Raw genomic sequence first — 24,258 nt, 5'->3', positions numbered from 1 at the left:
CCTTCCCTCGTGACTATTCCCTTGTCCCGTTTGCTGATTTCGAATGATCCCCCGTGCTCCCTTTTGAAAAACCGCGCGAGTCCAACGTTTTGTCACTTAGGCCTTCGGTAGAAATAAACAAAATCACCGTGGGAACAGCGGCGGTGGGGCAACGGCCCCGAGGCGGGGAGGCGGGGAGGCGGGAAGGTGTCCCTGCCCGCGCGCGCCGGCTTCCGCTCGGCCTTGCGCTCCGGCTCTCGGGCCCGGGCCCCGCCGCAGCCCGGAACCATTGTGCGGGCGCCGCGGGCGTGGCCGGACGGCTTTTCCGGGGAGGCCACCCGCTGGTTCCTCCTGGGCCTCCCGGCCGCGCGCATGCGCTGCCTGCGCTCCGCCGCTCCCGCCTCGGGCTTGGGCTCGGGCTCCGGGATGTCCGCGTTGTGCGACCCTCCCGGGGCCCCAGGGCCTCCCGGGCCCGCCCCGGCCACCCACCCCGGTCCCGCGCCGCTCAGGTAGTCAGAGCCCCTGGAATTTCCCCCTTCGCCGCGCGGCCCCGACCTTCGCGGCGCAGACCCGGTTCCTGCCTCGAGAACTCGCCGCAGGGTTCTCAAGAGGTCCCGGCTCGGGGCTCCGCAGAACCCAGGCGCAGCCGCAGCCGACCCCGGGCTCCAGCGCCCGCCGCGCCGAGGGCCCGATCGTGCCTCCGCTCAGCCCTTAGCCCCGCAGCCCGGCCTTGCTCTTCCAAGAGTTGGGACTCTGGAGAACTCTTGGGACCCCCCCCATCCCTTCCTGCCCCTTATAGAACCGAGGGGACCCCAGGGCCCCCCGATTTCACGGCGACCAGGCCCAGAAATGCACAGAATGCTTCATTTTCTTGCCTCCCATAGACACCCTCCTTAAGATGTTTTTAATTTTTTTTTTTCCTTTCGGGAGGGGAGGAAGAACAGGAGAAAAGCAGCGCTCCCGGACCCCTGTCATCCTGGATAGGAGGCTCCCTTGGGCCGAAGAGATACTAGGAGGAAGGGGATTTTGCCTCTTTCCATCACGCCGGCTTCTGAGCTCATGCTTCGGCAGAGAAAGGGTTGAAAAACATCCCTATGTCTGCATGGCGGCTCCTGGGTTGCTCAGCACCAGGACGGGGCTGGGCAGGGCTTATGTTGGGTGTCTGGGAGGAGTTCAAGAGGCAGGAGATGGAGATGCTTGCAAAATGTGGGGAGAAACAGATACCAACCAATTACCCCCCCACCACCACCATTTATAGGGGACAGCTTCCCAGATTCTTTGCACTAAGGCAGAATTCTTCTGGAGTGTGTGTATGTGGGGGGGGAGGAGGGGGGGAGGAGGGGGGAGAGTATTCCTGCCCTGTACTAGTTTGAAGACCTGCCAGAGAAACACCCAGTAGACTTACTCCAATATTTATTACTTGCAGGTAGAAGGGGATTTCATGTCAAAAAGCCCAGAAATGGTTACTGCCCTAAGTCTAACGACTTAACCCGTTTCCTCATCCGTAAGATGGTATTGCCATAAGTCCCCACCTTGTCCGCAGTGCAATAATTCATGGGAAGTATCTGTGCGGTAAGCACTGCGAATGGTCTGATATTGAGAGCATAATGGACAGGATAGCATCATTTAGCGAGTGATGAGTGTGGTCTAGGCAGAGTGTACGTGCGTTAGGAACATTACTGTAGGACGGCCGAGCAGTTATTCCACTCGATGTAGGAGGAAACCAGCACCCAGCCAGAACATGACTTGGCTGAGCACCTCCCAACATTCTAAGCCCGCCGCTCTTGCTTCCTTACAGCGCCCAGGAGCTGTCCCAGGAAATCAAGGCCTTTCTGACCGGCGTGGACCCCATTCTGGGCCACCAGCTCTCCGCCCGGGAACATGCTCGTTGTGGTCTCCTCCTCCTCCGCTCTTTGCCACCTGCTCGGGCTGCCGTGCTCGACCACTTGCGAGGGGTCTTTGATGAGAGTGTCCGGGCCCACCTGGCCACCCTGGATGAAAGCCCCCTGCCTGGGCCCCCTCACCTCCGCCCACCGCCACCCTCCCACGTCCCTGCGGGGGGACCTGGCCTAGAGGACGTGGTACAGGAAGTGCAGCAGGTACTGTCCGAGTTCATCCGGGCCAACCCCAAGGCCTGGGCACCGGTGATCAGTGCATGGTCCATTGACCTCATGGGGCAGCTGAGCAGCACGTATTCAGGGCAGCACCAGCGTGTGCCCCATGCCACGGGCTCTCTGAACGAATTGCTGCAGCTGTGGATGGGCTGTCGGGCCACCCGCACGCTGATGGACATCTACGTGCAGTGCCTCTCGGCGCTCATTGGGAGTTGCCCAGATGCCTGCGTGGATGCCCTGCTGGATACGTCCGTCCAGCACTCCCCACACTTTGATTGGGTCGTGGCACACATCGGCTCCTCTTTCCCCGGCACCATCATCTCCCGAGTTCTCTCCTGTGGCCTCAAGGACTTCTGCGTGCACGGTGGGGCTGGAGGTGGCGCTGGTGGCAGCGGCGGAAGCTCGTCTCAGAACCCCTCTGCAGACCCCTTCCCTGGATCGCCTGCTGTCCCTGGGGAGAAACGGGTGCCCAAGATCGCCTCGGTGGTAGGCATCCTAGGGCACCTGGCCTCCCGCCACGGCGACAGCATCCGACGGGAGCTCCTGCGCATGTTCCACGATAGCCTGGCTGCGGGCACGGGGGGCCGCAGTGGGGACCCCACCCTTCAGGCCACTGTTCCCTTCCTGCTCCAGCTAGCGGTCATGTCACCCGCTCTGCTGGGCACGGTCTCCAGCGAGCTGGTGGACTGCCTGAAGCCCCCGGCCGTGCTGAGCCAGCTGCAGCAGCACCTGCAGGGCTTCCCCCGAGAGGAGCTGGACAACATGCTGAACCTGGCCGTGCACCTGGTGAGCCAGGCCTCGGGGCCCGGGGCCTACCGCCTGCTCCAGTTCCTGGTGGACACAGCCATGCCCGCCTCCGTCATCACCACCCAGGGCCTGGCGGTGCCGGACACGGTACGCGAGGCCTGCGACCGGCTGATCCAGCTGCTGCTGCTCCACCTGCAAAAACTGGTTCATCACCGGGGCGGGTCTCCTGGGGAAGGGGTGCTCGGCCCGCCCCCACTCCCCCGGCCCGTGCCCTTTCTCGACGCCCTGCGGAACCACGTGGGCGAGCTCTGCGGAGAGACCCTGCGGTTGGAACGGAAGCGATTCCTCTGGCTGCACCAGCTTGTGGGGCTACTCTCTGTCTACACCCGGCCTAGCTGTGGACCTGACGCCTTGGGCCATCTTCTGAGCCGGGCCCGGAGCCCTGAAGAATTGAGCTTGGCCACGCAGTTATACGCAGGGCTGGTGGTCAGTCTCTCGGGCCTTCTGCCCCTGGCCTTCCGAAGCTGCCTGGCTCGGGTGCACGCGGGAACCTTACAGCCTCCCTTCACGGCCCGGTTTCTCCGCAACCTGGCACTGCTCGTGGGGTGGGAGCAGCAGGGCGGCGAGGGCCCTGCTGCCCTGGGGGCGCGATTTGGGGAGTCGGCCTCGGCCCACCTGTCTGACCTGGCTCCTCTCCTCCTGCATCCCGAGGAAGAAGTAGCGGAAGCAGCTGCCTCCCTCCTGGCCATTTGTCCCTTTCCTCCGGAATCCCTGTCCCCCTCCCAACTCCTGGGGCTGGTGAGAGCTGGGGTGCATCGCTTCTTTACCTCTCTCAGACTGCACGGCCCCCCGGGCGTGGCCGCAGCCTCCCAGCTCCTCACCCGCCTCTCTCAGACCTCCCCGGCGGGCCTCAAGACTGTCCTGCAGCTGCTCGTTGAGGGAGCCTTGCACCGGGGCAACACGGAACTGTTCGGAGGGGAAGCCGATGGGGACGACGAGACACTCTCTGCCGTCTCGGCTCCTTTGACTTCCGCCTCCCTGTTGGACACAAACCGGCGTCACACTGCGGCGGTGCCAGGCCCCGGAGGCATTTGGTCTGTTTTCCACGCCGGAGTCATCGGCCGGGGCCTCAAGCCACCCAAGTGTGTGCAGGCGCGCAACCAGCACGAAGTGATCTACAACACCCAGAGCCTCCTCAGTCTCCTGGTGCACTGCTGCAGTGCCCCCGGGGGCACGGAATGTGGGGGCTGCTGGGGAGCGCCTGCCCTGAGCCCAGAGGCCGCCAAAGCAGTGGCAGTGACCTTGGTGGAGAGCGTGTGCCCCGACGCAGCTGGGGCCGAGCTAGCCTGGCCCCCTGAGGAGCACGCCCGGGCCACCGTGGAGCGGGATCTCCGCATTGGCCGGCGCTTCAGGGAGCAGCCCCTGCTCTTCGAGCTGCTGAAGCTGGTAGCCGCCGCTCCGCCTGCCCTGTGCTACTGCTCTGTGCTGCTGCGCGGGCTGCTGGCTGCCCTCCTGGGCCACTGGGAAGCCTCCCGCCATCCTGATACAACCCACTCCCCCTGGCACCTGGAGGCATCCTGCACCCTGGTGGCTGTCATGGCCGAGGGGAGCCTCCTGCCACCAGCCCTGGGCAACATGCACGAGATATTTAGCCAGCTGGCACCTTTCGAAGTGCGGCTGCTGCTGCTCAGTGTCTGGGGGTTCCTCCGGGAGCATGGACCCTTGCCCCAGAAGTTCATCTTCCAGTCTGAGCGTGGCCGCTTCATCCGGGACTTCTCCAGGGAGGGAGGCGGTGAGGGAGGAGCCCATCTGGCCGTCCTGCACAGTGTCCTCCACCGCAACATCGATCGCCTGGGCCTTTTCTCTGGTCGATTCCAGGCGCCTTCATCCACTGCCCTTCGGCAAGGGACATAGCCTTATCTACGCGCTGGAAGCCGAGGGAATTGGAGCAGAGAGAGAGGGGACTAGGAGCTGCAGAAAAGTGGAATATCCCCTCATTAGCTCTTGGCCTAAAGAGCGCTGTCACTTCCTCCCCCCCCCTACTCCCCGCCTTTTTGTAAGAAATAAAATTTGCCGAGTTGAGAAAAAAAAAATACAAAACCACCACTCGGGTTCCTGAGTCTATGGTAATTCACAGCCCCGCTAAATCCGACAGCGAACCGCTCGGGATAATCCGGCCCCGCCCTCCAGCCTCGCCAGGCCCCGCCCCCCCGCGCTCCGCCAATGGGGCCGCCGCCCGGCCGCTTTCTCGCCGGGCCAATCAGAAGGCCGGAAGGGGCGGGCGCCGAGCGACGTGGCTCAATGCGAGCCGGGCCGGGGGGAGGCGAAGCTCCGGGTCAAGGAGCAAACCCGGCACAAGATGGCGGCGGTGGCGGTAGCGGGATTGGCGGCGCGTAGGACGCGGTGAGGAGCCCAGAACCCAGGGGCGCCCCCGGGACCTCCCCCCCCGAACCCGTCTGTATCCTTCTTCTCTGGAGACCCTCCCGCCCCCGGCCTCGTGAGGACCCGTCGTTTCTCCGGCGGCGGCCCCGAGCCCTCGCGCGGCGCCGCGGGAGGCCGCGGTCGTGTGCTCGGGGGGCCGTGGGCGCCCCCCGCCGCCGCGCCGCCCGCCCACTCGCGGCCGTTGGTGCCGGCGCCTCCCTCGGGCGGTGCGCGGGGCCCCGAGGGCGGGGGGGCGAGGCGCTGCCCCGCGGCCCCCCCCCACGCCCGCCCCCGCGGCCCGGCCGGACACACCTGCCCCGACCCACCTGCTCTCCCGGCCCCTCTCCCCGCGCCGCCCGCCCCCGGAGCCCCGGACCCTGCCCTGGCCTCGTCCGCACGTGGACGCCGGCCGGGGCCGGACCCGGACCCGGACCCGGGAATACGCTCAGTCTCCCTGCGTGATGTTGCTCAAGCACCACATGTGGAATAATGGTTCGGTCTGCGCTCGAGTTTCTATTCCCGAAAAAGAAAAAAGGTTCCAAACAATCACCAGCGCCACAAAAAGCTTCCCCCCCACCCCCGCACCCCCCAGCACCTAACGGACCTACTGGGGTGGGAGAAGCGTGTACTCTTGGCACCAATGGGAAAAAAAGGAAAAAAAAACAAAAACAGGGATCGGAAAGTCCGTTCTCTCGTAGCCTGTGGTCGGGGGCAGTTCAGACGGTGCTCCATGCCTGGCTCTTCCTTCCTGACATTGATTGGCATGACATTGATTGGCTTTTTGCTCCGGGCCGTTCGAGACCTTCTCTCCTTCCCTGCGGCTCTCCAGCACCTGGGCGAGAATCTCGAAATCCTTTCCCCAGGGGCATCCCAGCAGACCCTTTTGGTTGTTTTTTTTTTTTTTTTTTTTAAAAAAAAAAGACTGTGCAAATAGGACTTCAGAAGGGGCTTAAACTCACTGTACTTCCGGATTACTGCTGCTTTGGGCACACCGTCCAGGGCATCAGTGATTTGGTACTTGCTGTAAGTCTGCCCTGAGCCGGGCTGCTTTCTGCTAGCGTTTCTGTCTGACACTCCTGCTCGCTCTTACTTGGCCTGTTACAGCGCAGTGCCTGGTGTTTGCTTCTCTCCCAACTTGCTTCTCCCCCTTCCCCCCCTTCTCCACTTTCTTCTGGAACTGGAGGGCCTGCTTTCTCTCTGGCCTTGATGAATTTCTTTGCTTTTTTTTTTTTTTGCTTTCAAGTTTAAACTGGGGCTAATGTTGGATACAGTGTATGTGTAGAGAAGGCAGCAGGTCATTGGCAGTTTAATTGCCTCTAAGCCTTTGTGTGTATTTCTTTCTGCCCTCTGGGACCGTCTGAATCTGGAGGGTACCTCCAAAATGCGTTGAAGTCCTTGCTCTGACCTTCTCCTTCTTGCAGGGGGCCCGGACTCCTGCCCCGGGACCACCTGGGTCCCTGAGCACCACTGGGTATGGCCCAAAGACCAAAAAGGAAGTTTTGCTTTTAAATAAGCAAGAGACAGGTTTTTGGTAGCGTCATGTAGCTCAGTGGTAAAATGCATATTTCACGTGTATATGCGATGCTGAGATTAATCTTCATGGCCAAGTGTAAAATGCAGATTCCAGGAGCTTGGACTCTTCCTCCCCCCCCCCCCCCCCATTTTGGGCCTCATCCTGCCTTGCTCAGGGCTTACTCCTGGCTCCATGCTTAGGGATCATTCCTGGTGGGCTCAGGAAATCATATGGTGTTCCTGGGATCCATCCCAGGTTGGCCACATGCAAGGCTCTAGCCACTACTCTCTGTGGCCCCTGGGCTTGGATATTTTTATTTAGCAAGTACTGCAGGTGACTCTTGGCAGATGTAAAAAAACCCTGGTTAAGCTTTACTCGGAGTCGTTGAATATCCTTCAATTATTTTTTGGGGGGTGGGGGCACTCATCTCTCAGTGCTTGGGCTTACTCCTGGGTCTGTCCTCAGGGATCACTCCTGGCAGTGCTTGGGAGACCATAGGGGATGCCAGGGATTGACCCTGGGTCGACCATGCGTTAGGCAAGTGTGCTATCTGCTGGCCGGGCTCTCCAACCTCCCTTCAAGCTCTCTTGCTCCTGTAGGAAGCCTGTCTGCCCCCTGTCCTGTCATTTAGGGGAGTGACAGCTTATGGGGACATTAAGGCGATGGTGCTAGATGAGGCAGGCCCTACCAGAGGTTAGTGTGCTGTTTTGTAATGGAAACAGATTGAGCCGACGTCAACCTCACTTTCACCTCTCACTAGTAGTTGAGTCCTGGACAAGTTATTAAAGCTTTTATATCTCAGTGTTCTCATCTGGGTGGGAAAACCCGGGCTAAGAAAGCAGTGAAAGAAAGGGCGGAGACGTGGTGCCTATAGAGGTGATTCGGGACCTTTGCTCCCCACTAGCACTGTTTGTGTCAATCGAAAAATCCCACTCATCGCTAGTTACGTGGGATCTCAGATAAGGCCCAGATGTTGATACTCTTAAAAAACTGCAGACCGCTCAGGACTCCGGGCATAGAGTAGTAAACCTTAGGATACGGGGGGATCAGCCCCGTGTTCGCCACTGGTATTCTCTGCTAGGCCTTGGGAGTGAGGGGTGCAGGCGTGTGGTGCTCCGGGAGAAGCAGGTGCTTGCTTGGGATGTCAGGCCGGCCCAGGCTACCCTGTCAGCATTTTCAGTCGTTCACCCAGTGCCTTGCTCAGGAAAGCATGACTGACTTTCTCCTGGCACATCTCTTTTCCCTTCCGTTCTGCCACTTCACTGGAGACTGGCCGTGCCTGCTCCTCACCTCTGAGAGGCTGATATGACCAGAGTCGGTGCCAGGGTGTCTGCTTGTGAAGGCCAAAGGTCTCTGTGCACTTCCTTGCTCTGCACGCTGCAGGCCGGTGTGAATGTGCCAGTCCCGACGCCGGACACTGAGCCGGAGCCCCCCGGCCGCCCTGGCTGCTGAATGGAGCCCCCCCCCTCCACTTCTCACCTTGGAGACTCGGGGCAGAAGCCTGGACTTAGAGGGGGTGCCCCTTTCTGACCCTTGTGCTGATGGTCCCCCTTTTCACTTTAGGTCTTGGACGACTTTGGTGCTGGTGTGTCTAGGGGCCTGCCTGGGAATTACGCTTGCAGTGGATAGAAGCAACTTTAAGACCTGTGAAGAGAGCTCCTTCTGCAAGTAGGACATTTGGGGGCATTGGGGTGGGTGGAAAAGGAGGCAGGGGGCATGGGGGAGGTGTCTGCGGTGGAGGGTGGCCTGGGGTCACGGCAGGCGAGAGGGGGACCAGAGGACATTGGGATCCCTCCTACCTCCTGAACTGTTTCCCTTGGCAGGCGCCAGCGAAGCATCCGCCCAGGCCTCTCTCCCTACCGAGCCTTGCTGGATTCCCTGCAGCTTGGTCCCGACGGCCTCACTGTCCATATCATCAACGACATCACCAAGGTCAGGGGCGGCGAGGAAGAGTCAGTCAGGGGTGGGGAAGTTGGCCCTCTGGGACTTGAGCTTTGCTAGAAACTCCAACCCCGGGTCCCTTGGGCTAAGGGCTGAAAGAGGAGAGATCCCTTTGAGGGAAACGGATGAGAGACCTCTGCCCTCTCCGGGCGTTTGCCTCTGCCCACAGGTGTTGCTGATCCTGGAGCTCCAGGGGCTTCAGAAGAACATGACTCGGATTAGGATTGACGAGCTGGAGCCGAGGCGGCCCAGATACCGGGTGCCAGATGTGTTGGTGGCTGAGCCTCCCACAGCTAGGTAACGTTTCCCGGGAACGTCCAACTTCATGCTCCTTCTTTCCTCTCGCTGACTCTGCTTACCTGGCTTTCCTGTCATCCCATTACAGCTGACCAGCTGCTTTCCCTCTCCCAGCCTTCGGGCGGCGTCTCTCCCTCTGCTTCACTCAGCAGCTTCCTTCCCTCGTCCATTCAGCCAGCACATAAAGCTTGCTCCTCTGTGCCTGGCCCGGCCGAGGTGCTTGCAAACTTTTTCCTCAGACATTCAAGTTGGGGTGCTCCGCTTCTTGTTTTTTGGTTGGTTTTTTTTTTTTTTTCCTTTTTGAGTCACACCTAGAGTTGCACAAGGGTTACTCCTGGCTTTGCACTCAGAAATTACTCTTGGCAGTGCTCAGGGGACCATATGGGATGCTGGGGCTTGAACCCGGGTTGGCTGCGTGCAAGGCAAATGCCCTACCCACTGTGCTGTAGCTCCAGCTCCCTGCTCGGCTTCTTGGATCTTGACATATTGTCATCTCTGTTCTATGTGTGGCTCTCTATTAAGACCTTAATTTAGAAATGATTTAATAAGCTGTCTACCTTGTAAATCCTTCTCCTAACTCTAATACTTCAATAATGTACTGCACCCAGCTCCGCTGGAGGTGATCATTATTCTAAAGTTAATCATTCCCTTTTATTTTAAAGCTGTATCATGTGTCTTTACACATATTAATATGTCTTTGTATTTGTGTCTCATCAGTAAATTGTGTAGTTTTGCATCTCAATGAATATCTTTTAAGATTTCCCTTATTCTCTTAACCTTTCCTTGATCACACATTTTTTTTTTGCTTTTTGGGTCACACCCAGCGATGCTCAGGGGTTACTCCTGGCTTTGCACTCAGGAATTACTTCTGGCGGTGCTTGGGGGACCATATGGGATGCCGGGGATTGAACCTGGGTTGGCCGCATGCAAGGCAAACACCCTACCTGCTGTGCTATCGCTCCGACCCCACCTCCTTGATCACACATAATGAGGAATTTATATTTACTGTCATGAATGTTACTGTGCATGATGATATCCTAATCTATTAGCCTGTGTCTACGTTGGTGAGCATTTGGTGTGTTACACCATTTTGCCATTTAAAATCTTGGCACGAACGTTCTTTAGGATTGTATTCGATTCTCTCTCCCACGCTTCATTTTGTCATTGTAGTTTGGGAGGGTTACTCCCGTGAGTGCTCAGGGGTCCTTGCAGTGTCAGAGATTGAACCTAGGACTCTGGCATGCAATGAATGTGCTTGTAGACCGGGGACATGGCTCAGAGACAGAGCACTTGCCTCGCGTGGGCCTTAAACGCTCAGCATTGCTTCCCACCAAAGCAAATAAAATTAAGTGAAAGGACTGGAGAGCTAATACAGCCCGTGGGGGGCACTTGCCTTGCATGCAGCTGGCCTGGGCTCAGTGCCCAGCTGCCCATATTGTCACCCTCAGGCCTGCCAGGAGTTATTCCTGAGCACAGGTCCAGGAGTAAGGCCCGAGGATCGCCAGGTGTAACCATCACAAAACAGAATGTAGGAAGCACATGTGTCTAGCCCTTTGAGCTGTTGCTTCATCCTGGCCATGACACTGACGAGTGTTTCACTGTGTGTCTGTTTATGGTGTAGAACAATCTCGTGTCTCCTGTGTTTCTTTGTTGGAATATAGTTGGAGAAAAGGTTGAGTATAGAATATGAAAGTGGTTAACTTTCCAAAATAGAGCCCTGGTGAGGCCAGGGATTTGTCCGAAGTAGTCAAAAATTGAAATAGAAAACAAATTCACAATACAGTACAGATTGATGCTTTCACCGACGCTATCTAAGGTACCACTCCCCAGTTCCTCTCCAGACCTGGGTACTCTCAGACTCAGTTTTCATCAGCCGCGTGCGTGTAGGATGATGATGCCGTGTGCTGATCTTGGCCTTGCGGTCTTTTTCAGTTGACTAATTTTTGAGAATTTTGCACCACACCCAGTAGCTTCTTGCGTTACTCTCTGCTCTGGGCTTAAGGTGGCATCATTCTTGGCACTGCTGGGGATCGAACCCTGATCTGCCATAGGTAAGGCTAGTGGCTTGAGCTCTGTAGTCTTTTCTGGCTCTCTTCTTCAGTTTGTTTTGTTTCCCTCCCCCTGACCCCCCAGTGGTGCTCAGGGGCTGTTGCTGTCTCTGTGCTCAAAAGTGAGTCCTCGGGTGCTTAGGAGACCACAGTTGGCTCGTGCAACTCTGACTCGACAGTCTCCCAGCCCCAGCGTTTCCAGTGATTAATGCAGTTGGTCTGTTCACTCGGACTCCCTGTTCAGGGAAAATGGTAGTCCATAACTGTTCTTGCTTTCTAGAGAGAATTTAGAGGGAGGCCTGGATGTAGTGCCCACATCCACATATTTTTTTTCTTTTAATGAAGCAAGAGTTTTTTTGTTAGTTTTTATTTTTTTGCTTTTTTGGTCACACCAGGCACTGCACAGGGGTTACTCCTTGCTGTATACTCAGGAGTTATACTCCTGGCGGTGCTCAGGGGATTATATGGGATGCTGGGAATCGAATCTGGGTTGGCTGCGTGCAAGGCAAACGCCCTACCTGCTGTGCTATCGCTCCAGCCCCTGAAGCAAGATAGTTTTTATTGAAACTTACTTAGAAAAGTGAGGAGAGGGACAGAGAGGAAGTGTGCGTTGGACAGAGAACACGGGCTTCTCCAGAGGGGAAATAGCAGAGGCGAAGAGACGAGCAAGCAGGATGTGTGCCAGAGAGAGCAGGGGCTCGATGAGGAAGCCTCATGTGTTGTTTTTGCCATCAATGGTCTGGAAATTCGGTTGTCTTGACAAAGTAGTCTTTTTTTTTTTTTTTTTTTTTTTGCTTTTTGGGTCACACCCAGCAATGCTCAGGGGTTACTCCTGGCTCTGCACTCAGGAATTACTCCTGGCGGTGCTTGGGGGACCATATGGGATGCTGGGGATTGAACCCGGGTCGGCCGCGTGCAAGGCAAACGCCCTACCTGCTGTGCTATCGCTCTGGCCCAATTCGGTTGCCTTGAGTCTAACTTTAGACAACGTTCAGGCTTATCTCGTGATGCTGGGGCTGTAATCCAGGCCCAGTCACTCAGCACAGAGCACACGGGAATTGGTGCTGTGTTCTTTTTCAGTTCATCTTATTTCCCCTCTTCATTGTTGCTGTCACATTGGGGTCCCGCACAGATCACGTCCTTGTGGTGCTGGGGACCTTTGTAGTGCTGAGTACGAGCAAGCCACGTCCTGGGGTGCCTCTAGACTAACTTTTTTGTTATTCCCGGGCCCACACCCGGCAATCCTTAGCGGTCACTCCTGGCAGTGCTGACTGGCTGAAGCTATGCCAGGGGTTGAACCCTGGCCTTCCATGTGCAAAGCTCGCCCTGGCCATGTGCTTCCTCTCTTGCCCTGTAGTAATTTTTTTTTTTTAACGAGTAGGCATTGCAGCTCAGTTTACCCAGGGTTTAGCTTAATGATTCCCCCCCCTTTATTTAGAAATAAAAAATCTTCAATTTTTACTTCAACTTTTTAAAAATATTTTCGAACTTGCTGCGCACCTGGCTCTGCTCAGGGCTTTACCCCTGGCTCAGGGCTTCGTCTGATTCTGTGCTCGGGGATCACTCTTGGTGCCGCTCAGGAGACCATAGGGGGTGCTGGGGATCAGACCTGGGTTGGCCACGGGCAAGGCGAGCCGCCCCGCCTGCTGTACTATTTCTCTGGCTTGGACTATGGCTCCTACTAAACAGAAACTCTTTCCCCTCCTCTCTGACTGTCGGCGATTAGACTCCCACAACCCTGCCATCTGCTTCCCGGCTCTGCGCTGCCGCTGGTCTGTCCTTCCGCCCCGGCGCTCTCGGCCCCGCAGTCTGTCTGTCGCCTCTGGCGGGGCTCCGTTCCTCTCGAGTGCCCTGTTGACGCTCGGCCCTCTCGCGCCTCTCCTCTCCCTTTTCCTCTCCCTCAGACTCTCCATCTCGGGCCGTGATGACAACAGCGTGGAGTTCACGGTGGCGGAGGGGCCCTATAAGATCATCCTGACGGCGCAGCCCTTCCGCCTGGACCTGCTGGAGGGCCGCAGCCTCCTGCTCAGCGTCAACGCCCGGGGCCTCCTGCACTTTGAGCACCAGCGCGCCCCCAGGGTCTCGTGAGTACCGGACTCGGAATGAAGGGGACTAGCGCGAGAGAACCCGGGGGGCCGGGGTCGTGGGGTCCCCGGGCGGGGGCAGGGAGCTGGGCATCGCGATCTGTCAGGGAAGGCAGGAAGCAGACCCAGGCTGCACGCTCCGTTTCCTGGGCAGACCGGGGGCAGCCGCTCTTGTCGCTGAGCTGTCCCCGGGGCACCTCCTCGCTAGGCTGGCCTGGGTCTGCCTTTCCCTCCTCCCGTCTCACACCATCATCCTTCTCAGGTTTATTTTCATCTTGTTTTTGTTGTTTTTTTTTTTGTTTTATTCTTTTTCCCTCCCCTCCCCCCACCCCCCATCTCTGGAAGTTTGTCAACTGAAACTCACTTTTTTGTTTCTGTTTTTGTGTTGGTTTTGTGCCTCCTTTTCCCCTTCCCCGATCCATCTCCTGCCCCAGTTTCTCGGATAAACTTAGTGTCACGCTCGGTAGCATATGGGATAAGATCAAGAACCTTTTCTCTAGGTAAATCTATGACCACTGGTATTGTATCTGTTCCTCCGCCCTCACCTTTCCTTTACTTCACTCTGGTCCAGCCCCTAGGGAAAGGTGCCCGGCTCCTTCCGTGTCCTTCCTTCACTCACCCCTCTCAGCTCCTGCACTGCCCCCAGCCCCATCCAGCCCCAAGCTGTGCGGCCTCTGATTCCCGTTCCCCTGCCTGGGGGTGTCCTGGGAGACAGAAGATGAGACTTGGGAATTCTCTTTTTTTTTAGGGCGGCGGGAGATGGACAGGGGGTGAGGGCCAACACCCACCTGTGCTCGGGGTATTCCTGGTTCTGTGCCCAGGAGTGACCCCTGGTGGCGTCTGGGGGACCACATGTGGTATTGGGGATTCCAACGAGGGTGCATTGCAAGGCAGTTGCCTTCCTCTCTCTCTAGCCTGACCTTGGGGATTCTTTGGGGGTGTTGAGCGCTTCTTGTTTTGCCCAGGGGTGAGACTCTGGCCTAGTGCTGACTCCTGGCTCTTGGTTGGGGGAGCCTGAAGCTCTGGGCACTGCTGCTGCGTAACTCGAAAGTCGCCTTCAGTATAACTTCCTGAGTCCCCGCATATCTGTACGGGCTCAGGCTTGGGGCGGCCCATTTTCCCTTGTAGTTACCCTTGTGTCAGGCCAAGAAACTGAGGCCCAGTGAGGGCTGCTGGGGCCCTAGAGTCGGGACTGCCCTTCCCATGCAGGCCCTTGAATGTGCCCGTCCCTCTGGAATGCTGGCAGAGGGCGGGGTGACTGGGGCCTGTGTGTGGAAGGCACCTCCTGGCGTTGTTTTATTTATTTTCCTTTCTCATCTCTCTCCCGTCCTTTGCATCCGTCATGCTTTCCGGTGGGGGCCCTCTCCAAGCTTTAACACTCAGTCCCTTCCTCCATTGCTTTCGTTCCTTTGGACCCTTGGCTCTCTATTCCCTCACCCCTCCTTCCACTAGCCCCTCGTCCCTGCCCCCTCTGGATTGGAGCAGACAGCTCTCCTACCTTCCAGGCAAGGATCAAGAGACCCAGCTGAGGGCAATGAGGCCCAGCCGGAGGAAAACGCTGAGGATCATGACAAGGCAGGTGGATGGAGGTGGGGGCGGGCGGGCCCGGGACGGGCTGACCAGGACGAGCTGAGAGGTCAGAGGGAAGAGGCCCACAGGGACCGGAGCTTAGGGGCGGCAGTGCTAGTACAGCGGGTAGGGTGTGTAACTTGTACGCTGCTGGCCCAGGCTCAGTCCTTGGCACCGTGTATGATCCCCCGAGCCCTGCCAGGAGTGATCCCTGAGCACCGCCAAGTGTGGCTTGACCCCCCCAGAGAGAATGGGACCTGGGGCTTAGTGTCTTGACCAGGGAGAGAGAACTGTCGGGTGATTGGCAGTGATCTGCTTTCCTCCTCGCAGCCAGAGTCCCATGAGAAGGCAGAGAGGGAGGAGCCAGGAGCATGGGAGGAGACGTTCAAAACTCACTCTGACAGCAAGCCGTATGGTGAGGGCCGGGCGCGCGGCAGGGGGCCCGGGGGGCCGTGCCAGGCCCCGGCTCCCACGCTCATCCCTGCTTCCCTTTCAGGCCCTACGTCTGTGGGTTTGGACTTCTCTCTGCCAGGCATGGAGCATGTGTATGGGATCCCCGAGCATGCAGACAACTTGAGGCTGAAGGTCACTGAGTGAGTCCTGGAGTGTTCTCGGGGTGGGCTGGGGGCGGGGGCGGGGGGCTCAGTAAGGTAGGGCTGTGGGAGATGTGTTTGTGCCCACCACGGATCACCTGCTCGGCCCTCCTGAGCCTCCCTCTGGGATCCGGGGTGCCTTTGAGAAGGGGCGATGCGGACAGTGGGTGGGTGGGTGTGTGCCACAGCCTGGGGTCAGTTGCTTTGCCTGCCCTTCCGCAGGGGCGGGGACCCGTATCGCCTCTACAACCTCGACGTGTTCCAGTACGAGCTGTACAACCTCATGGCCCTGTATGGCTCCGTGCCTGTGCTCCTGGGGCACAGTGCCCATCGGGACCTGGGCATCTTCTGGCTCAATGCCGCCGAGACCTGGGTGGACATATCCTCCAACACCGCAGGGAAGGTGAGGTTGCTGGCAGGTCGGCTTCAAAGCTGCTGCTGGGACAGCCTCTTCTTGGGGGGTGGGGGCTTAGAGTTGGGGTTATACTTGGCTGTGCTGAGGGCTGACTCCTGCCTCTGTGCTCAGGGATCACTCCTGGTGGGCCTCAGCAACCATACGGGGTGCCGGGAATTGAACCTGGTCAGCTGCGTGCAAGACCAGCACATTGCTCGCTACATTGTGGGTCCAGCCCCTGGGACAGCCTCGAGTGGAAGGTCCTGGGGCTGTGATGAGAGAAGGGTTCCTGTCTCGTGAGACGCAGTCGCTCCCAGAGGGCACAGCTCCCGGGGCCAGCCTTGCCCCTTTTCTTTCAAAGGGGCCACTGGGGCTCCCCATGGTCGTGCTGGCAGTGCCATGCAGTACTGGGCCTCACCTGTGCTAGGCGTGTGCTCCTGCCCCAGAGCTGTTGCCTGGGCCCCCGGTGCCTACTTTGCAGGAGGTGTTTGTGTCACAGGGTGCCTGGGGGCTGTTCCTGGCAGTGTCCGGGATTGCACCTCGGCATCTCACGTGCCGAGAGTGTTTTCCTGCTTTGCTGCGCTCAACCCGATGAACTCTCCCTTGGACTTAGTTTTACTTTTTGTTATTTTTAATTCGGGGCTTCCCAAGCAGTGCCCAGGGGGCCTCGCTGCCCCTCTCAGCAATGCTTCATCCAGGCAGGCCAGTGGTTCAGTGTGATGGCCCGAGAATGTCGTGCCGGGGATGACTTGGGCCATCCCAGGGTGTTTGAGGGCCTTCCGGACCACATCCTGGCGACGCTCTGTGGACCAAATGGTGCCGGGGATGAAACCAGGGTCAGCCAGTGCTATCTCTGACTCACGTCAGTACTTTTTGTATGAACTACTGGTGACCGTGCTAGGCTGTTTTCCCAGAGGTGCTGGGTGTTGCTCTTTGTGGTGGAGAAGAGGAAACGTGATACCAGATGGGTAGCACAGAAGGCAAGGTGATTTTGGTGGCAGTGGATGATAGGAAAGAGGTGAAGTGCTCGGGGGCCAGAGAGCTAGGAGCAGAGTGCTCACCTCGCACCTGGCCAAGCCAGTGTCCCGTCAGGTCCCCAAACACCGCCAGCAGTGATTTCCTGAAGCAGATCCAGGAGTAGGCCCCGAGTGTCACTGAGTGTGGCCTCGGAACCAAATAGGGTCACGAAGCCAGGCAGGGACACTGCTGCTTTAGCGGGTGCGGCCCGGAGAAGCCTCACCCAGGAGGTGGCATGGAGTCCCTGTCAGCGTGGCCGGGGACGAGTGCGCTGCTGCTGATCTTGGATTGGGCCCCGAGCGCGGATGTTGACCTGGTCTCGGGTTCGCCCCACAGACCCTGTTTGGGAAGATGCTGGACTACCTGCAGGGCTCCGGGGAGACCCCGCAGACGGATGTCCGTTGGATGTCGGAGAGCGGCATCATCGATGTCTTCCTGATGCTCGGGCCCTCCGTCTTCGACGTCTTCCGGCAGTACGCCAGCCTCACGGGTACGGGGCCCCCCTCTCAGCTGCTCCCACCCATTCTGACCCTGGCCTTGAGAGGGGTGGCTGGCTTCCCAAGAAGCCCCTCTTTGCCTCCTGCTCGTCGCCAAGGCTCTGTCCATTCCTGGTGTCCGCTGCTGGCCCCAGGTTGGGTCTGCACCCAGCGTGACCCCATCCCTTGCTGAACCTGCAGGAACCCAGGCATTTCCCCCGCTCTTCTCCCTGGGCTACCACCAGAGCCGCTGGAACTACCGGGACGAGGCGGACGTTCAGGAAGTCAACCAGGGCTTCGATGATCACAACATGCCTTGTGATGTCATCTGGCTGGACATTGAGCACGCCGACGGCAAGCGCTACTTCACCTGGGACCCCAGTCGCTTCCCCCACCCGCTGTCCATGCTGGAGCAGCTGGCCGCCAAGAGGCGGAAGGTCAGAGGCGGGGGGAGCCGTGGGCGGGCTTCTCAGGCCTCAGCGGTCGGAGAGTGCTGACCATGCACGTTCTTGCCCCCAGCTGGTGGCCATCGTGGACCCCCACATCAAGGTGGACTCAGGCTACCGCGTGCATGAAGACTTGCGGAAACTGGGTCTGTATGTGAAAACCCGGGATGGTTCTGACTACGAGGGCTGGTGCTGGCCAGGTAGGTGGGCGCGGAGCTGAGTGAGGGGCCAGGGATGCGGCAGGCACAGCCACTCGGGCCCTGGGGGATTGACGGCCACTCTTAACTCCTCCTAGGGGCGGCTAGTTACCCAGACTTCACCAACCCCAAGATGAGGGCCTGGTGGGCTAACATGTTCAGCTTTGACAATTACGAGGTGAGGGAGGCCCTGCCATGTCCCCCGACCCAGAGCCGCGTGCCCGTGCGCTCCTGCCCTCCCTTCGGGGAGGCCCAGAGAAGGGCCTCTGCTCGGGGCTCCTGGCAACTCTCTGATGCTGTCTCCCCCCACCCTCTTCCGCCTTGCCGTCCCAGGGCTCCAACTCCGACCTGTTTGTCTGGAACGACATGAACGAACCGTCTGTGTTTAACGGCCCTGAGGTCACCATGCTCAAGGATGCACGTCACTATGGAGACTGGGAGCACCGAGACGTGCATAACATCTACGGCCTCTACGTGGTAGGGGGCCGTGGGCCCTCCCGGGGGCTGCGGGCCGGGGAGTGGAGGCGGTTCATGGCGCTCCTCACTCCGTGCTCTTCTCTTCGCCAGCACATGGCGACTGCTGAGGGCCTGGTGCAGCGCTCCCAGGGCAAGGAACGCCCCTTCGTCCTGAGCAGGGCTTTCTTCGCCGGCTCCCAGCGCTTCGGTGAGATTCGGAGAGCGGAGCTGTGGGCCTCGGCCGGGCCTCCGAGAAGGTGGTCTGTGTGGTGGCCACCGGGTGGAGGGAGGCCGGCGAGTGGGCGGTCTGGCCCGCGGGGTCGGCAGGGTAAGGCGCCAGGGTGCTCACTCTTTGCTCCCTTCCTCCCTCTTGCCCTCGTCAGGAGCCGTGTGGACCGGGGACAACACGGCTGAGTGGGACCATTTGAAGATCACCATCCCTATGTGTCTCAGCTTGTCGCTGGTGGGACTGTCCTTCTGCGGGGGTAAGAGGGGCGGGGAAAGAAGCCGGGGTCTGGGTTTGGCAGGAGGAGGCCGGGTGACAGTCATATGACTGAGACCTGGGCAGAGAGCCGAGAGTCCAGGGGAGAGCCTTGGTGACCACTAGGCTGATCCATCCTCCCCCGCCTTTCTGACTGGCCTCCCCTTCCGCCCTCTTCCAGCCGACGTCGGTGGCTTCTTCAAAAATCCCGAGCCTGAGCTGCTGGTGCGCTGGTACCAGATGGGAGCCTACCAGCCGTTTTTCAGGGCACATGCCCACTTGGACACGGGGCGCCGAGAGCCATGGCTGCTGGGATCCCAGCACAGGGACATAATCCGGGATGCCCTGAACCAGCGCTATTCCTTGCTGCCCTTCTGGTACACCCTCTTCTACCAGACCCACCGTGAAGGGATCCCCGTCATGAGGTGAGGCCAGCCTGGACGGTGTGGAGTGGGCTGGGGGCCGGGGGACAGGGGAGATGAAGCGCCACCGCAAGGCCTCCTGACTTATCTGGGACCCGGAAAGGAGGAAAATCTGATTTCAAGATCCAGAGGAAGAAGAAATCTAAGAGGGATAAGGAGAGGCGACATGACTGAGTGCTTTTGACATGCCCAGTGTTGCTCCTCACTGTGCCAGAGCCTGAAATAAGTGCGTGTCTCCTGCCTTGTGAAACTGGGTGTTTGGAGAGGAAGGCAGACATGTAAACCATCATGCAGATAAGGGAAGTGCCAGGGACGACGAGCTCTCTGACAGAAATAGAGCAGGGTGATGGAATTAGGTTCCACAGACTGCCTTTGAGAGGAAGGGTGTGGAGTGAGGGCCCCCGACGAGTAAGACAGACTCCTGGGGTCTAGGGAAGCAGGCGCCAAGCAGAGATGACAAGGGCAAAAATCTTCATGGCGAAGGAGGGTCTTGTATTCCAGGCAAAGAGCCGTTTCTCGGTGGTAAGGGACCAGAGGCAGCAGCGCAGATGAGGCGGGAGATGGAGAGGCCTCTGGAAGGCTCAGGGCTGTTGGGGGAGGAGAGGAGAGGAGGCGGGGCAGGGGGTTGGGCACTTCCACCCTGAACCGAGGGGAGGCGGCCAGGCTGCGGCTGAAGCCCGCCATGCCCTCTGGCTGCAAGCTCCTCCTGGGTCAGCCCTTGGCCGTCCTGGCCACATCTTGGACTCGATGAAGCTGCAAGTGGTGAAGACACTTGCCTTACACGTGGGAGACTTTTTCCTGTTTGTGATCTGTATTCAGGGATCACTCCTGGCAGGGCTCGGGCGACCATATGGGATGCTGGAGATTGAACATGAGTCAGCCATGTGCAGAGCAAAAATGCCTTACCCACTAGACTCTCTCTCTGGCCCCAGGGCAGACTCTTTAAGTCCCCATTGCCCCGTGGTCGCCAGAGCACTGCCCAGGGTCCCAGAGTCAGGAATAGCTTCTGAGCACCACTGGGTTTGGCCCCCAAATACATGCACGCACGTGGCGTGCACACGCATGCATACACATGTGCCCTCAGACTCACTGCCTTCATCTTCTTCCCAGAAATGGCTTCAACACCGAGACATGAGTGGACAGGGACTAGGTTGGGGGTCTAGCTAGGTGTAGGGTATATTCTTAGCATGAGTAAGATCCTGGATATGATTCTTACATATTTCCTTTCCCTGCCCCGCCCCCAACTAAAAACTAAGTTTCTTTTTGCTTGTTTGTTTTGGGGCCATACTCGGCAGTGCCCAGGGCTTACTCCTGGCTCTACATTCAGGGATCACTCCTGGAGGTGTCAGGGAATGCTGGGGATTGAACCCTGGTTGCCACGTGCAAGGCAAGGAGGCAAGGGTCCTACCTGCCGTGCTCTAGCGTTAGCCCTTAAGGTAGTTTTGTCTTTGCTTCCTTCCTAGGCCCTTGTGGGTCCATTATCCTCAGGATGTGAACACCTTCAGCATAGATGATCAGTTCCTGCTTGGTGAGAAGTGGGAGGCAGTGTGTGTGTGTGTGGTGGGGGTCGCTAGGGGGTGGCGGGGGGTGTGTTAGGATCAAGAAGCAGTCAGCGCTCAGGGGAGACAGGTCTGTGGAGGCGCAGGGCGAGGGGGTGAGGGAGGTGGCAGGGCAGGGGGCAGCTGCTTTGGGAATGGACAGTTCCCTCACCTCAGAGTTGATTTGGTGGGTTTCAGGGGATGTGTTGCTGGTCCACCCTGTGGCTGACGCTGGAGCTCATGGCGTGCAAATCTATCTGCCTGGCCAAGGAGAGGTGAGTGAAGGGAGGGCGTAGAGGAGAAAGATGGAGGCCGAGGGGGTTTGAATAGGATGGGGGCGCCGAGGGGGTTTGAATAGGATGGGGGCGCTGTGCACCGCATGACCGAGCCTCTCCTGCGGCCCACAGGTGTGGTATGACATGCAGACCCACCAGAAGTATCATGGCCCCCAGACCCTCTACCTGCCTGTCACGCTAAGCACTGTGAGTACCCCGGCCCAGCGCCTGCTCCTGGGCCCGCCTCTCTGGGCTCATCTGGGCCCGGGTTGGACAGCTCTGCTCTCCCCCTAGATCCCGGTGTTCCAGCGTGGAGGGACCATCGTGGCCCGGTGGATGCGTGTGCGTCGCTCTTCGGCCTGTATGAAGGATGACCCCCTCACTCTGTTCGTGGCACTCAGCCCCCAGGTGAGCGCACAGGCCCTGACCCCCCTCAGCTGCCTGCCTGCCTGAATTTATCCTCTACGTGGCGCCCCTCCCTGCCCTCCGGGCTCAGGCTCTCCCCTGTCCTCCTCTGCGCAGGGGACAGCCCAAGGAGAGCTCTTTCTAGACGACGGACACTCGTTCAACTACCAGAATCAGCATGCGTTCCTGCTGCGTCGCTTCTCATTCGCGGGCAACACGCTGGTCTCCAGGTGAGCGGGGGCTCCGCACTCACAGCTCGCCAGAGCCTTCCTCGCGCTGCTTCTCCTTCCCCTGCCTCTTGCTCCCTGGCGAACGTCCACGCTTGCCTTCTCCAGCTCAGCGGACCCCCAAGGCCACTTTGAGACGCCGATCTGGATCGAGCGGGTGGTGATCATAGGGGCCGGCAAGCCTGCAGCTGTGGTCCTGCAGACGGAAGGTGAGTCGCTGGCAGGAAGAAGCAGGGCCAGGCTGGGCGGCGGTGGGGGCCTCCCTGTGACACGGGCGCTGCTTCTTCCGCTTGCAGGGTCGCCCGAAAGCCGCCTGTCCTTCCAGCACGACCCCGAGACCTCTGTGCTGGTCCTGCGCAAGCCTGGTGTCAACGTGGCGTCTGACTGGAGTATTCACCTGCGATAACGCAGAGATGTTGGGGTGGGGAGGTGCAGGCGTGACCAGAGTTCTGCCTTCTGCCTTGGAGTTGGACCCTCCCTCGACGGCACCTTTTTTTATCCCAAGACCCAGAATTTGTCAACATCTGGGCAGGATGAGAGGATTATCCTTGGCCTCTGAATTCCTCTTGTGATCTTTGACTTCTCCCACCTCGTGGACACGGCTTCCCCTCCCTTCCTTGACACTGTTGCCCCAACCGTAGAGGCCTGAGGACCACAGGGCCCCTTGCTTTCCCGTTCCCTCCTTTTGGGGACCCCTGAGTCTCCCCTAGACCCTGTCCATTCATGTCTCTGTGTTGAAGCCATTTCTTGGAAGAAGATGAAGGCGCTGAGTTTGAGGGCTCCTTTGCTCCTTCCCTTGCCCGCCCTCTTCTTTTTCCTCCTCCCCTCCACCCTCTAGAATCCCCCTGATACACTGGGACCGTCCTTACCTGATGAGAGATGAGTGGATCAGCCGAGTGAGGTGGTTGGAAAATGTCCGCCCTTCTCTCAGTCCCGATCTGCCTTGGGGGGGATGGGAGGGGGGATGTTTTGGGCCATACCTGGCAGTGCTCCAGGGCTATTCCTGGCTGTATGCTCAGGGGTCACTCCTGGCGGTGCTTGGGGGACCAAATGGGGTGCTGGGGGATCAAGTGGAGGTCAGCCACATGCTAAGCTAGCTATATCTCCGGCTCCCACCCCCTGCCCCCATTTTGTGACCCCTCCCCAATTCCTTCTAGAGAGCTGCTGCAGTTCTGATAGGGGCAGTTCTACCTCCCCTGTCCCAAAGGGGGAAGAAGTTTCTAGTCTTCCTAAGAGGGGCTAGGCATTACACTTCTTTAAACTCCTTTTATTTTGTCCCCCGAGGGGCATTCAAATGGAGAAATCACTTGTTTCATCAAATCACGGTCACCTGTATTTATTGATGGGAGCAGACTAAGGGTGGGGAGATGATCATGTGTCCCCAGGGTTGGCACGGAGCCCTGGGTGGGAGTGGGGCGGGAGGACCAATTAGGGAGGAGGGACAATATTTGTGGGAATTTTTTTTTTACTTCCTCTTAGTCCCCAGCTGTGACAGGTTTTGATAAAAGAAAAAAATAAAGAGATAAACCATAAATAACTTGGGTGTCTGGATTCTAGTTCTGAACTGAGCCTAAATAACTTGGGTGTCAGGATTCTAGTTTTGAACTGAACCTGACATTTTCATCTACCTTTCGGTAAGTGTCATTGGTTCAGTAAAACGGAAAAATTCGTGGGCGGTGGATGTCGCTGAGCAGTAGGGCAGTTCCCTGGTGTGTGTGGATTCAGAGCCTGGCACCACCAAAGAGCACACGTTCTGCGGCTTGCTAGGCTCAGCATTTTCTCTGCAGGCCCTGCAAGCTCATCAGTTTGGGTAGGCTTAGTGGTGGGGCCCGAGTGATAGTACATTGGTCAGGGCGCTTGCCTTGCACGCACCAGCCCAGGTTTAATCCCTGGTATCCCATATGGTCCCCTGAGCCCACCAGGAGTGATCCCTAAGTCCAGAGCCAAGGAGTAAACTCTGAGTACCGCCAAGTGTGGCCCAACACCTCAAACACTTCCCCCCCCCAAAAAAAAAAAATACAACGTTGGAAACATTGGTTACAAAAGTCTTGAAATAGGCATGTGTTTTTTTTTTTTTTTTTTTCTTTTTGGGTCACACCTGGCGGTGCACAGGGGTTACTCCTGGCTCTGCACTCAGGAATCACTCCCTGGCGGTGCTCAGGGGACCATATGGGATGCTGGGAATCGAACCCGGGTCGGCCGCATGCAAGGCAAACGCCCTACCTGCTGTGCTATAGCTCCAGCCCCCCCCCTTTTTTTTTAATGATAGTAATCTGTTACTTTTTTGCCTGATGATTGCCTCCAGAGAAGAGTTGTGCAAGATGGCTTATTGCTGTAAGGGGGTAGAAGTCTCTAGAACTGCTAGAAAAATGGTAGCTTAGGGTCAGAGCACCTGCTGCACCTGGTTGAGATCCCTCGGGTCCATTCACAGCAACGCCAAGAAGCTGAGCTCAGAGTATCAATTGGGAAGAATCCCTCTGGGAGGTGAGCCTCTTCCTTAGCGCCCCCGCCCCCGCTGTCATATGTGGGCCAGTACGTCCAGGAAGGAGAAATGGCGATTTTAATGACAATCTTGGTTAACTAACTTCTTAGCTATAAAATGGGGGTAATGTCCTGTC

At 58.3% G+C, this 24,258-nt stretch overlaps 2 protein-coding genes across 3 annotated transcripts; both read left to right on the top strand.

The window, feature by feature from the left end:
• Positions 1–367: 367 nt before the first annotated feature.
• Positions 368–5,005, top strand: INTS5 (integrator complex subunit 5). Its single transcript, XM_004621511.2, has 2 exons — positions 368–488; positions 1,778–5,005. The coding sequence occupies exons 1-2, from the start codon at positions 406–408 to the stop codon at positions 4,752–4,754; spliced, it is 3,060 nt and encodes a 1,019-aa protein (XP_004621568.1). The 5' UTR covers positions 368–405; the 3' UTR covers positions 4,755–5,005.
• A 105-nt stretch (positions 5,006–5,110) lies between these two features.
• On the top strand, positions 5,111–23,177 carry GANAB (glucosidase II alpha subunit). 2 transcript variants are annotated; one of them, XM_055141035.1, is made up of 25 exons: positions 5,111–5,243; positions 8,338–8,442; positions 8,598–8,706; positions 8,885–9,012; positions 12,965–13,144; positions 13,579–13,644; positions 14,650–14,723; positions 15,048–15,128; positions 15,210–15,306; positions 15,529–15,709; positions 17,054–17,207; positions 17,395–17,630; positions 17,713–17,839; positions 17,935–18,014; positions 18,170–18,313; positions 18,404–18,500; positions 18,676–18,777; positions 18,955–19,198; positions 20,659–20,723; positions 20,932–21,008; positions 21,141–21,215; positions 21,303–21,416; positions 21,531–21,643; positions 21,749–21,849; positions 21,937–23,177. In XM_055141035.1, exons 1-25 carry the CDS (start codon positions 5,200–5,202, stop codon positions 22,044–22,046), a joined length of 2,904 nt encoding a protein of 967 aa, XP_054997010.1. In that variant the 5' UTR covers positions 5,111–5,199; the 3' UTR covers positions 22,047–23,177. The 2 variants fall into 2 exon arrangements, with proteins under 2 accessions (XP_054997010.1, XP_054997011.1); XM_055141036.1 differs by lacking the exon at positions 13,579–13,644.
• The last annotated feature ends 1,081 nt before the right edge of the window (positions 23,178–24,258 follow it).

Source organism: Sorex araneus, chromosome 6, assembly GCF_027595985.1.
Source record: "Sorex araneus isolate mSorAra2 chromosome 6, mSorAra2.pri, whole genome shotgun sequence".
NCBI classification, from domain to species: Eukaryota; Metazoa; Chordata; class Mammalia; order Eulipotyphla; family Soricidae; genus Sorex; species Sorex araneus.
The sequence above is the reverse complement of the archived record's forward strand: the minus strand, read 5'-3'. Positions and strand labels throughout refer to the sequence as shown.

Excerpts from the sequence above, each read along its gene's own strand:
- INTS5 (XM_004621511.2), top strand. The coding sequence starts at position 406 with ATGTCCGCGTTGTGCGACCCTCCCGGGGCCCCAGGGCCTCCCGGGCCC. Across the intron at positions 489-1,777 it reads CCCGGTCCCGCGCCGCTCAG|CGCCCAGGAGCTGTCCCAGG; the intron begins GTAGTCAGAGCC and ends GCTTCCTTACAG.
- GANAB (XM_055141035.1), top strand. The coding sequence starts at position 5,200 with ATGGCGGCGGTGGCGGTAGCGGGATTGGCGGCGCGTAGGACGCG. Across the intron at positions 15,307-15,528 it reads TTGAGGCTGAAGGTCACTGA|GGGCGGGGACCCGTATCGCC; the intron begins GTGAGTCCTGGA and ends GCCCTTCCGCAG. Across the intron at positions 18,314-18,403 it reads ACATCTACGGCCTCTACGTG|CACATGGCGACTGCTGAGGG; the intron begins GTAGGGGGCCGT and ends TCTCTTCGCCAG.